At 44.0% G+C, this 13,881-nt stretch overlaps 1 protein-coding gene across 1 annotated transcript in view; it reads left to right on the forward strand.

Annotated features, from left to right (window-relative positions):
* The first annotated feature begins 1,794 nt into the window (after positions 1-1,794).
* Positions 1,795-13,881, forward strand: part of LOC137355673 (phospholipid phosphatase 3-like) — a 63,115-nt gene continuing 51,028 nt past the window's right edge. Inside the window, exon 1 of the mRNA XM_068021066.1 lies at positions 1,795-2,636. Within this exon, the coding sequence (XP_067877167.1) occupies positions 2,459-2,636 (178 nt within the window). The 5' untranslated portion in view covers positions 1,795-2,458. The remainder of the gene's footprint in view (positions 2,637-13,881) is intronic.

Genomic DNA, 13,881 nt, shown 5'->3' on the forward strand with positions numbered 1-13,881 from the left:
TTGAGCTCAGTGTTGAGGCCAAAAGGTTATAAAGTGGGAAGATGAGGCACTGTTCCTCAAGCTTGTGTTGAGTTTCATTGGAAGCATAGGAGGTTGAGGACAGAGAGGTCAGAGTGGGAGTAAGATGGAGAATTAAAATGGCTATAATGAGTGGAGTGTTATTTTGCAATAAAAGGATCTGTTCCTGCCAGCTGCTGCCATTGGAATCTTAGTCTAGTGTTGGAATCATATTATAAAGCAAACTGATCAGTGTCTGTCTCAAACATCCTATTGTCACAGCTAACATTAAATGGCAGCTGGATGCAGATGTTCGTTTAAAGTGTTTCAAGAGCCTGACGAGTGGGGCCATCATACTGGGATCAGGAACATGCCTTCCTTTCATAACTTTAATAAGTCCATCAGTAATTGATGGCGTTTTATCCAATACGCATTGTATACAGGTTAATGCACAGCCGAAACTTTGTAAGCAAAAAAAAATCTTGCATTTATATAGCACATTTAATGTGTAAAACATTTAAAGTCACTTCATAGAAACGACGTTACACAAAACATTTGTCACCAAGGAAAGAGACTTTAAGACAGGTGAACAAATTCTTAGTCAAAGAAGTATCTTAAAGGAGGAGAGGGAGATGGGGAGATGGAAAGGGAATTCCAGTGTTTAGGGCCACGGCCATCAATGGTACAGAAAAGGAAGTAAGAGATGTACAAGAGGACAGAATTGGAGGGATAGAGTTCTTGCTGGGTTGTAGGGCTGTGAGAAGGTTACAGACATGGGGAGGGGGCGAGACCGAGTCCATGGAGGGGTTTGAGTGATAAAGTTTGGCCAATATACTGGGGAGAATGCCGCTGCTGTTTTTTGATAGAGTGCAGCAATAATGAGTTACCACAGCTTAAACTAGCCGCCTGGCTTCTATGAGTGCTTGTAAAGCTGTCAGACCATGGTACCATATATTGTATACCAAATATAAAAATAGCTCAAAGCACTTCACACAATGAACCATCTTTGAAGTTCAGTGACATCAAACACAGTAACCATTCTGTGTCAGTGAATCCGTGACCAGTTAATCCTTTTCTGGGTTGGCCAGAGGTTCAGGAGAACTCTTAGTTTTCAGGACTGTTGAACCGTAGTCACTGTTGTAATGTAGGAAACACAGCAGCCAATTTGCGCACAGCAAGATCCCACAATGACCAGATAATCTGTTTTTGTCATGTTGATTGAGAGAAAAATATTAGCCAAGACACCACCTCTGCTCTTCTTCGAAATAGTATCCTTTACATCTACTGGATGCAGGTAGATGGTGCCCCTCAGTTTAATATCTCATCTGAAACACAGCCCCTCTGACAGGGTAGCACCCCCTCAGAACGGCACTGCCCTGGAGTGGGATTCAAAGGTACAACATTGTAATTCAGAGGGAGGATGTGCTATTTACTGAGCCACAACTGACACCTTTATTGCAGCTACATTTACTTCTTTTGAATGCTCCTATTGATTTGCATTGATTTCAAGTTGCCTGTGCCAACAGATGCTGATGCTCAGATTGAGGATCTAAACACCAAAAATTTCCAGACCCCCACCCCACTTTTCCAGGTGCCCCCAGGAGGGGGAAAAATGTCATGTGCACAAATTGGACTCCCCAAGTTTGAGTAGTTTGGGTTTAGACTTCTCCCCTCCCCCAGTTGCAGCTTTCACACCCCAGGGTTATGGTCTCTATCGGGTCAGCATAGTTAAAGTTTCAATTAAAATGCTGGCATTGTATTGGTTAATCCTTTTGGCGTGCTCTTTCCTACTTCCTTTTGCCCGAAAACACTTAAGGCTGGAGAGTGAACGTCTAGTTAAACTCGCTGGATAAAGTCCCCCCACCCCCTTAATTTCCGACCTACTGAGCTGTCAGTCACCGGGATGTCCCCTGGGTCTTGAGTTTAAGCAGAGAGAGGCTGCCTCTAAATTTCCAGGTAATGTGGTTCTGACCACAGGAGAGAGAGACACATACACAGGGAAAGAGAAAGTTGGGAGGCTGTTTTGTAGCTGCAAATCCAGGAGCTGGATTCATCTGGGAACTTCTTGTTCCAGAGTTCTGAAACTTTTTCCAAACTTTTTGAAAAGTTTGCTTCTGTTGGAAACATGCACTTTGTTGCTTTTTAATTGAGTCAGACGGAGCCCCGGGCTTTTTCTTGGGGGGGAGGGGGGTGTGTTGGGGGTGTGAGGGGAGGAATCTTGGAATTCTTGGTAAGTTTTCGAAGTTTGTGGAAAAAGTTGGTGCGGGAATCTTTTTTTGGACTGCCGCTTGGAATAACGGAGACGGGAGCGGCGCGGAGGTAGAGTGTGCAGCTGGCCGGGATTCACGTTATTGGAGACTGGGAACAGCTGGAGTGACAGCAGAGCCCGTGAAAAGGAGGCGGAAAGTCCAGGGAAAGAAATAGAGAGACGGAGAGAGTCAGGCAGCCAGAGCCCCGGGCCATGTCCAAGTTTAAGGAAGACGGGAGTTATACTCCCACTGCAGCGATCGTAAGGATTCCGGACAGTGAGGACGCCTTTAATTCCGAGCCTGAGGTCGGAGGTGAGGGTCCCAGGGACCGCAGAGGCCCCCGAGGCAAGAGGATGCTGATCTTTCTGGACATGATCTGCATAATACTGGGTAAGAGTTCACTGAGACCAGAGCAGTGGAAAATCGCCCTTTTATAGCCTTAACCTGTATCATTGGGGTAATATAATGGGGCGGAATATAGCGGAGCTGAGATTCTGGGGGGAAAAAGCTTCACGGTTAGAATTTCTGTTTCTATCTCAGGTGTGAAATCACTGAATATTGCAGCTTTAAATATGATTGCCTCGTTCATTCCTTCCATCACTAACTGAGTTTGATGGTAGTGATTTACAGTTCCATCCATATCTTTGCCCCATTTAACCTCTCCTATCTTCTCTAGCCTGTATCCCCACTCTCACACCCTCCCCTTGCTCAGCTCTGCTTTACTATGCACCTCCTCTACTCCCATACTCTGGAATTCTCCTAAACCCCCATTGCCTCTATATTTCTTCAAAATTCTCTTTAAACTCTACTTACTCTTTAAACTGACCCCTGACTCAATCACCTCCTCCCTCCTTCTCTCTTCTCATACCTCTTTTCCCCCATCCCCTCTCAGTTTTTTTAGGCCCTTTATCAATGTGGAATGGAAGTGTCTCAATAACAGGGTACCCTGGATCTGTGTGGGAATGGTTCCCTCCAGACAACACCAAATTGAGCAGGGATGGGCAACACTGTGGAGGTTTGCAACAAATTGGATGTTAAACTTTCAGAATGGGCATAAAATTGGAAACTTAATTCCTACACAGCTAAGTGTGAAGTGTTGTGATTTGATAAGAAAAGTAAGAGTATTTGGGAGCATATGTACACAAATCACTAGAAGTTGCAACATAGGTTGTTAAGGCTATTGAAAAGCAAACCTAGCATTAGGGTTTATTTCCAAAGGGATAGATTTGAAAAGTAGAGCAGTTGTGCTAAACCTGTATTGACCTGTGGTTAGACCACACTTGGAGCACTCTGTGCAACTGTGGTCCCCATATTATAAAAATGGACACTGGAGAGGGTGTAGGAAAGATTTTCCAAGGATGATACCAAGGATGTGAGGTTATCCATATATCAGGATGGGATGAGGAGGCTGCGTCTCTTTTTTTCTGTTGAAAAGAGACGGCTGAGGAGTGACCTAATAGAGGCCTTTAACATTATGAAAGATTTTGGTGGAGCACAGAGGGTATGTTTCCACTTCAGGGGAAAAGCAAAGCTAGAGGCCATCGAGAAAGTAGTTACCAGGAGACCAAATAGGGAATTCAGAAGAAACTTTTTTTTTACTCATAGTGTGGAACTGGCAGCCACAGGGAGTGATTGAGGTGAATATTATAGATGCATTTAAGGGGCTAAGTATATGAGGGCGAAGGGAACAAAGGGTTATGCTGATCGAGTTAGATGTGGAAGGATGGGAGGAGGCTTGACTGGAGCTTTATGCCAGTATGGTCTTGTTGGGCTGAATGGCTCGTTTCAGTTCTGTATATTCTATGTAATTCTATCTATGAAAAATGATCTTTTCCTTCCCTTTTTACAATTCTTCTCCTTCTGTTCATATCTATCTTTGGATTCACCCCTTCCTAACTCAGAAATGTTTTCCAGTTCTCTGTGACCTCTGCATTCCTCCAATTCTGGCCTCTTTCGTATCCCAGATTTTCATCGCTCCTCCATTGGTGGCTGTGCCTTCAGTTGCCGAGGCCTTAAGCTCTGTAATTCCCTCCCTCTTTCCTCCTTTAAGATGCTCCCTAAAATCTATCTCTTTCACCAAGCTTTTGGTCACCTGTTCTAATTCTTCACTGGACTCAGTGTTAAATTTTGATGATCTTGTGAAGTGCCTTGGGATGTCTTACTACATTAAAGGTGCTATATAAATGCAAGTTGTTGTTTGCATGGGGAGTTGAGCCTCAGCCCATTACACCTCTTCCCAGCAGTGCACTTGAAGGATAGCTGGTGAGATCCAGTATCTTGTTGTTTGGTGCTGCGGTACATTCGTGCCCAGCTGTATTGCTGAAACCACCGTGAAATTAAAATCACCTTGTGCCAAAGCTTAGTGGAATATTGGTTGGGAACTGGGAGAGATTACAAATGAAACCAAGAACTGGTGAAAAGGAAATCTGCATTCTGTAAATCTGAAGTAAAAGCAGAAAATGCTGGTAATACACAAAGTTCTTGACTTGAAATGTAAAGTGAAAAGTCAGGTTACTGTTTTGGGTGAAGACTGTTTTATCAGAATTTCATCTGACCTGTCTTTTCTCTACAGATGCTGGTGTACCTGCTGCACAGTTCCAGCCTTTTCAGTTTGAGTAGTAACTAGGTCAAGGCACTCTTTTATACGATGGAAAATAGAGTTGATGTAGAAGGTCAGCCATGATCTTATTAAATGACGGAACAGATTCAAGGGGCCGCATGGCTACTCCTACACTTAGTCTGTTCTTTATAGCAATATTTGCTATTGGTCACCTGCTATAAGCATTTACTGAATAAGTAACCTTCACTTTTACCATAACCGGTCACTGCACGCCTTTTTTGGTGAAGTGGAAATGAATAGTAGAATATTTAACTATCAGTGGGAATCATTAGCCCTTCATGGTGCCTCCTGTAATGTTTATGATTAACAAAGCAAGTCTAGTCTTGTGGTTAAATATTAAGTGAAGATTGCAATATAAACAGATTCTCTCACAGGGCCATTCTGACATACACTAGATTGAGCTAATCATTCTGTTAGTTGCCACAGATGCATTCTGAGCCTCAAGGTGGTTTCTAAATCCAAACTAATTCAAACTGGATCAACTGGAATTTTTCACGTCTCCCTGTCTCCCGCTAGTTGAAATGGGTTTGAAATTCAGACCACAGTTGTATCTGTGCAGTCAGTCAATACCTAAGGCTGGAAGTTGCTTGCTGTGATGAGGATTAATGTTTGGGACACTGATACACTGATTCCAGAGTGTGACTAGGGGCTCTACACTTGCTCAGTTAACTCCTACTCATTGAATATGCAACAGTTGGGATGTTACAATTGGTCTCTGATGCCTTGGGCTTGTTTCTGTTCCTGGTCTTTACAGAGAGTGAGATCAGGCACATTTGTGATGCAATCCTCATTAAAACAGTCTGTCATTTATGTATTGTCGTCTTGGGCAAGATACTGGAGGGTTGTCACTGCCCTTGGAACTATCAATGTTGAGTGCAGTCGACATAAAATAAAATATTTTTTTTTTCATTCATTCACAAGATGTTGGCATCACTGGCAATGCCAGCATTTATTGCCCATCCCTATACAACTGAGTGGCTTGCGAGGCCATTTCAGAGGGCAGTTAAGAGTCAACCACATGGCTCTGGGTCTGGAGTCACATGTAGGCCAGACCGGGTAAGGATGGCAGATTTCCTTCCCGAAAGGACATTAGTGAACCAGATGGGTTTTTACCAAAATCCAGCAGTTTCATAGTCACCATTACTGAGACTAGATTTTTATTAGACTTATTTAATTAACTGATTTTAAACCCCCCCCAACTGTCAGTGTTGGTTTTGAACTTGTGTCTCTGGATCATTAGGCTAGGCCTCTGGTTTACTAGTCCAGAAATATAGCCACTATGTTACCATGTGTGGAGCTGGGAATCCCACTGTAGCTTTCTGATGTACAGTGTGTGGAACTGTACAAGGACTTTCTGACTAGAAGTGACCTTCAGTTGGACAGGTGCACTTAACGTCTGTAAGGTCTTGAAGTTAAATCCATACATTACAAATGCGGTAAAACTTCAACACATTATCAGAACTTTGAATTCAAAGATGTGTGGAATGGAATCAAGCTTTGGCTTTGATTCTGGCGACGTGATGGAGCCTAGTACTTGGTAATTTAGTCCAGATCAGAATTTAGTATGGAAGGGGCTTCTGGTTAGTTCACCTTTTGTCACGTGTTGAATAAGACCTATTAACTATAAAAGCCAGTTTATATGGAGCATGTCAGTGAATTACCAGCTGTGGTCCAACCAAAGAGTTCAGATGACTGCAGGAACAGAGCGCAAACAGGTTTTGTTATATTCACTCAAGGAGTAGAAAGAATATACTGTTTTAACTCCCAGTCGGTTGTCAGCCATAAAACTAGCAGGTGTCCATGGGGTAGCCCAGCGTCTCGAGCCTGGTATTGATGTTCAGTTGCTAAGATGGAGCTGTGTTAACCTGGTTGGTCCCTTGCAAGAAGGCCACTGTTCAGATACTGCCTGTGGGGTTTTGAAGCTCGTTCCTGTCTGTAGACTGGCAGCAGTTTATCAGTTCCTGGCACCTGCCCTCAAGGTAGAAATACCTGCAGGAATAACTGGTTTTAGATTTTTTTTAAACTTTTGACTCAAGTATATCCTACCCAGAGCCCATGCAGCTCTGGGTGGAGGTGCCAGGTAGCTGGAGGTAAGAGCACTGCTTGATCTCCTGTAGCATAAATTTGGGTTTGAAGCATGTAGCCCAAGCGGAGTGAGGCTACCTGCCTGAGATACTGATGGTTCCTTGGGTGATTCTGCACCTTAATGACACTGTGTGGTACAGCCCCCCTACAAAATTACAGTGCGACAGTTTTCTTAGAATGTCTTTTATTTATGACTGCTGAGCTGCTACGTTCCGATCTCTCTTCCTCTTTGAAGTTGACTCAAAGGGAAGTGGTGACTTTACGTTGGAGGTCCTGCATGCACTATCGGGGCTGATGTCATGCAAGTCACTGCAAAAGTAACAATGCTGTCTCATATATATCATATACTGAATGCGTGTGAGGTAGTGAAACCATACCAGACTAAAGATGGAACAGCATTGTGATGTACCTGATTAGCTGTGGGTGCTCTGCCCCTACTAGTGGTGCTGGTGCTATGGTCTAAAAACTTAGTTAATAGGAAAGGACTTTTAGTCAGACCGTGCATTTTTGCGCTATTTTCATACTGATGTTTTTACCTTTTAAGACTTGGCATGAAATCTATCTAGAATCATAGAATGATCACATCAGAGAAGGAGGCCATTCGGCCTGCTGTGTCTGTGCTGGCTCTCAGCAAGTGCAACTCAACTAATCCCACTTCCCTGCCTTTTCCTCGGCAAATGTTTTCTCTTCAGATAATTATCCAGTTCCTTTTTTTGAAAACCACGATTGAATCTACCTCCACCGTGCTCTCTAACCACTCGCTGCGTAAAAACATTTTTCCTCAAGTTGCCTCCAGTCTTTTGCTATTCACCTTAAATCGGTGTCCTCTGGTTCTCGACCCTTCCACCAATGGGAACAGTTTCTCCCTATTTACTCTATCTGCATTTTGAACACCTCTATCAAATCTCCTCTCAACCTTCTCTTCCCTAAGAACAACTCCAACTTTGCCAATCTATCCACGTAACTGAAGTCTCCCATCCCAGTAACCATTCTGGTTAATCTTTCCTCTTTGCCAAGTTTTGGTTCACCTGTCCTAATATCTCCTCCTTTTGGCTCAGTGTCAAGTTTTGTTCGATTCCGCTCCTGTGAAGTTCCTCTGGACATTTTAATGCATTAAAGATGCTATTATAAATGCAAGTTGATGTCGGAGCTTCACGTAGTATTGTGACATGCATGTGTATATTACAGCAGAAAGGTGGCTGTACGGCAGGCTGTGCTATAATGCCTCATACCTCTGAAGCTGCCAGTGTTCAATCGCTCCTAAGTTAGCCGCTCTAAAACAGAGTGGTGGCTTTGGTGTGACCCCTGGTTTTGATGCCACGATGTCAATTCTCATCATTTTCCAGTGACTCTCCTGGAAGAGAGCGTATGTGCAGATGCTTCACGAGGATGGTACAGTTTTCTGTTGAAGGCCTTCTATGGGCACCCGCTGCCCTCTGGTACCTCACCCAGGGGTAGAGCTCTGCTGTGATGCCCTTCATGGTTCAGTAAGCCTAGGCAAAGATTGTACATGGGAGAGGAGTGTGGTACCCTGGAGACCTACAGATGCCTGCAGCATTTGGGGGAGAAGAGAGGAGAAATAAGGAGTGAAGCAAAACCACTGATTGCAAGTGACGCTATGCATATGATATAATCGGAATGGCACAGGGCACTCAGCTCACAATCAGTATAAATTTACAGGAACATTAGCTCCCAATCAATGTAGAGTTTAAGAGCCAAAAAACCTCCCAAGTACCTATTCTATAAAAATTGATAGTGAATTGGCTGTGATTCTAGTGGGCAGGCTTCAACACGTCCTGCCTTGGTTCTCATTCCTCTTTGTAAATAAATGAAGTCTGTCCAGGAATGTTGCATGCCCGAGGCATTGAATATGCAGGTGATATGCAGCAGCAAGAATGGACATGGTCCCTATGTGCCCTTGAACAGTTTAACAAAAAAAAACAGGCCAGCAATGATCCATCAAGTATTAAAGATCTACTCCTTGCCCTTTTGCCTATGTTCCACCTGCAGGCAGCTCAAAGTTGGCACTCTCCCAGGCAAGATGCCAAAATCCAAAGGAGAATTTGGAACTCTCTCCAACACCCAGCAGGAAGTGTCGAGCTTTCCGTTGGTTCGCCATCCATTAAACGCACTGAATTGCTGACGTTGTCTGAGCGTTAAACCAGAATGAGTGTTACTATTCCGATTGGGATCCTGATGACTGAAAATCTGGGAGGAGAAAAATATACCCTCCAGCTACAAATCCCAGAATTTGGACAGAGTTTGTATTAATTTGGGAATTTCCCCCTCCCCCACCCATTCCCCTTTTTATTTTCTCACTCTCTCATTCCATAATGAGTCAGAAGCGGGGCCCTTGGCTGATTTAATTGTCCTAGAGTGCTTTACCAATTGTAACACATCGCTGCTGCCCAGGTTGCGATCAGTATATATCGGGGGTAGAACCTGTGACTTTTCTGGTCTGTATGGTTTCTTAGCTCTAACTTGATGCTCACCCCTAACCCCTAGGTATGAAGCTCCAGATTCCTGGTTCCATTGCTTAGCACGCATACTGAAAACAATTCCACGTTGGAGAGCAGGTTGTGTGAATACATTAGGATCTACACCTGTCACTGTCAGGCCAGAGGTAATTGTGACTCAGAGGTGCACATCAAATTAGAGGGGCTGCTGTACAGATTGTGGGCAACGCAAGATATCTGATTATATCCGAAAGCATTACAGTGTGAAGGCATATCTATCAATCATATACAATAGTGACCATTCAAGAACCACCTATAATTTTCACAAGTGTACAGCAAGTATTATGGAGAGGGGCGGGAAAACATTTTAATGCTCTGTACTTTGTATAAACAACATAGACTGAAGATTGCAATTATTAGACCATTCCCCAAAATAGAATTTGTCCCTTTAAGTTAATTTCTCCACCCCCCCCCTGCTTTTTTTAGCTTGCTGCCTGTAATCCATGTAATCCTCCTGGAGCTATGTAAGGGACACAGTCTGGCCATTGGAGCCCATGCCCCCTCCCCCACCCCATGGCTTGGAGTATTGGGCAGCAGAATAGTGTGCATTGTGTGCAAAGTGGATGGGATTATGCTGATCATTTAAGTTTATTAAAAAAAAAATACTGGCAGAGCAGTTCCAACAGAAATGAGAATTGAGGGCTGTTTTAAAATTAATGTGTCTAATTCTGACAGCTTGATGGAAATCAGTTTATTATTAAAGTACTGTTTAAAAATGAGGTCAGCTAGGGTCTTGTTAACTTGACGACATTGCATTAGGAGCCAACCATCTTAAGTGCAGACTCCCCCAGGAGCCTCTTGAAGACTGAAAAGTTGCAAAGGAAATTCAGAGCCACGTGCCGTCTGTAATGGAACATTTTGTCTGTGATCTAACATCTGCACAGCTTAACATCCATGAAACTTCAGGTTAAGGATGCTGGCTCTGCATTTGATATCATTAGATTTTCCGAGCTCAACCTACCCACACACGAGAAGACTGCTCAATATTTATCTTAATTTTCATTTCATCTTACTTAATAAACTTACTTCCATCAACCTGTCTGGGTCACAAGGTTGTACTTGATAAGTAAGAGCTGAAAAATATCAGTCTTGATTCCCATTTATATTTCTTTATAAAGATTTTGATTATTTTGCACTCCGGCAAGCAGTGGATGAGAAATGGGAACATAACCCTTTTCCCCCCCCCACCCCCCCCCCTCCCCAATTCTCTCAACCCACTCCTAAAGGGGTTGACTTTCTAGGGTACAGTTCTGTGGCTGCTGGCTGTCCTATAGAATCATTCCCAAGTGCCTATTCTTCATGTGCGAGCCCTGATGTTGACAAGAGGCCATCCTGTCCCGTTCCTGTGCTTGCCCAATATCCAAATATCCCTCAATCTAATGGGACCTAGACAGCTGAATGCTTGGCTGCCAATGGTGGGGTTGTGGTTAGCACCACAGCCTCACAGCTCCAGCGACCCGGGTTCAATTCTGGGTACTGCCTGTGTGGAGTTTGCAAGTTCTCCCTGTGTCTGCGTGGGTTTTCGCCGGGTGCTCCGGTTTCCTCCCACCACCCAAAGACTTGCAGGTTGATGGGTAAATTGGCCATTGTAAATTGCCCCTAGTACAGGTAGGTGGTAGGGGAATATAGGGACAGGTGGGGATGTGGTAGGATTAGTATAAATGGGTGGTTGATGGTCGGCACAGACTCGGTGGGCCAAAGGGCCTGTTTCAGTGCTGTATCTCTAAATAAATTAAAAATAAATTTAAAAAAAATAACTAAATAAATAAAAGGTGGGGGGTGCAAGGGGAAGGTTACTGTTGGAGTTGCTCCAGAGACAGAGTCTGAGGAACAAAGTTCAGGGAAGTGTAGAGCCGGAGGATATTAGAGATAGGAAGAGACATTCCCCTTTTAAAGATGTGGGACTTGGTGCAGTACTGGACATGGGCTGCAGATTTTGGATGAGCTGATATTTACAGAGGCTGGCGGATAGGACGTTGGAGTAATTGAGTCTGGATGAGGATTTCAGCTGCAAATGGGTCGAGGTGGAGACGGCGGATAATGTTACAGCAGAGTTGGTAACACTATTGGCTGTAAGTCAGGTGATGTGCCTCCAGTCCCACTCTGGATTTGAGCAGGTAATCTAGGCTGATGCTTTGGTGCAGTAGTGACGAAGTGCAGCATTGTTAGATTCACCGTCTGTCCGGTGAGATGTTGAACTATATGAACAGGCATGGAGTCTTGGTTTAAGTGGACATAAAAGATCCCAAGCCACTATTTGAAGAATTGCAGGAAGTTTATTTTTTGTTGTCTTGGCCAATATTCTCCTGGCAACCAATGCCACAGGAACAGCTTAACCAGTCAGAAATCTTCACTCTGTTTGTGGGATCTTTCTATGTGATCAACTGTTGTTTTACTTGCCCACATAACAATGAATGCATCAAAAATGTCCTTCACTTGTTGTAATCTACTATGGGACATGAACGTTGTTATATAAATGCAATTTCTTGCTCTTTCCAAAACCTGGATCAAAGCATTGGTGATCCAAAACCAGCTACACAGAGAAATGAGGCTTTCCTCTCTGATGTGGGACTGGGCGAATGCAATGGTGAGGGAACTGTCCCTTCAGCTAACCTTGGCACAGTGGATGGGGACACTGCATGGTATGGTCCTCAGCCCTGCAGGCCAGGAAGAACCCAGGTTTGTTCTATGGTCTGTGCTGAGTTAACAGATGCCAGCTGTGGAGAGTTAGTTGCCCAGAATACCTGTGCCAGGTTGGAGAAATATTAGCCGGGGCTTAGGAACATAGCAGTGTGAAGTACTGGAAAGACTTGGCTGGCCCAGAGATTGCTATCCTATGAACCATGTTAGGAGTTCACCGTTGAGATTGGGTGAATTAGGTTGGGCTTGGCTCAGATAGTCTGACATTTAGTGACCACTTGGTAACCACCGGAGGGCACTTGCTTAATGTGGATTTGTACCCAGCCTTCTGGAGAGGTTGCGGGAAGGAAAAACCTGTCCCTTGATCTCTGAAACCTGGCTTCGGATGTTGGTGTGATGTTTCAAACTGCATCCTTTTTACTTCTGTGACTTATGCTTTGAATCCACTCAAAGATGGAGTGGAGGTTTCCTCTCTCTGAGCTTAAGTTGCTTTCGGGAATGCCTCCAGTAATTTTGCATTCGACACAAAGAAAAATTAATAAAGAAGGGACCGCAAGCTAATGAACTGGGGTTTGAAATTCTAGTCCACTTACTTAAGTGTCAAACACCATTATCATAGCGTCAGAGTTATACAGCACAGAAACAGGCCCTTTGGCCCATCGTGATAGATCAGAGTGGGAAGTCCACCTAGTTCAGAAGATAATTACTGGCTTCGGTCTTTTAGCAGTGAGTAGTGTAGCGGATGCAGGCACTCTGATAGACACCTATAAACCCAACATGCCCCTCCCCTTTTTACCTCTTTTCCTGCCATTAGCTCAATCAAGGCTCACTATTGGCCACGACTCATGATTTGTACATGGGAATGGAAAGGAATCTGTCCCCCATGTGTTCAGTTCATAGTTTGCAAGGTTTATGAAAATGTGGCTGTCCAGAGGCAGGAGTGTCTCTTTTATACTAGTGAGTGCAACTGATAGTAAAAGCACCATAAACTAGTTGGCATCAAAACTCCATCTGTAATGGTGTCTCCTGAAAGAGTTGCCTTGTAAACCACTTATCCCAGGTGACGTTGATGATAAAGTTTATTGTACATCCTATTTATGACTAAAATTAAGGGCACAATTAAGTTTGACCCTCTCTCCGGTCTGGTACAGGAACCCTGAAAGGTGTATTGTTTCCTTTGTTTATCTTTTAAATTGAGAGATTGTTAAACTGCATCTAGTAACATGTTCCAAAAAGCAAGGATCTTTATTCTTGGCCTTTGTTTCTGATGGTACTGCCAGGATAGGAACTCTATTTGTGCATGTTGGTTTACGTTCAGCTTTAATTTCTATAGAGCTGATTGCACTCGTTAAGTAGTGAAGGTAACCCAAGGGTTTGGTACTGTTTGGCTATAGAATGTTCTGCTTGTATCTTTGTTGTGAATTTACCATGAACTCCCAAACTTTCTCCCTCCTATTTTCTCCCATCCCCTCCTGAATGGGTAGTTTCATTGGCACCGACTGTACTGTTGTACCTTGCTCAACTGACCATGCTTCGTGCCCGAGTCCAGGCAGGTTGTACCCAGCATTTCAGCTGAGCTCAATGCTGCCCTCGTTTGACCAGCTCTTGGGTCCCTGATCATGTTGGAAAAGAGGATCCTGGTGATGCTGAGAGGCTGTTTTCCCCTGGCTGGAGAGTCTAGAACTAAAGGGCTCACCGTCTCTGGATAAGGAGTCAGCCATTTCAGATTGAGATGAGAAGTTTCTTCGATCGGAATGTTGTGAATCTTTGGAAT

The sequence above is a fragment of the Heterodontus francisci genome, chromosome 43 (assembly GCF_036365525.1).
Source record: "Heterodontus francisci isolate sHetFra1 chromosome 43, sHetFra1.hap1, whole genome shotgun sequence".
NCBI lineage: Eukaryota > Metazoa > Chordata > Chondrichthyes > Heterodontiformes > Heterodontidae > Heterodontus > Heterodontus francisci.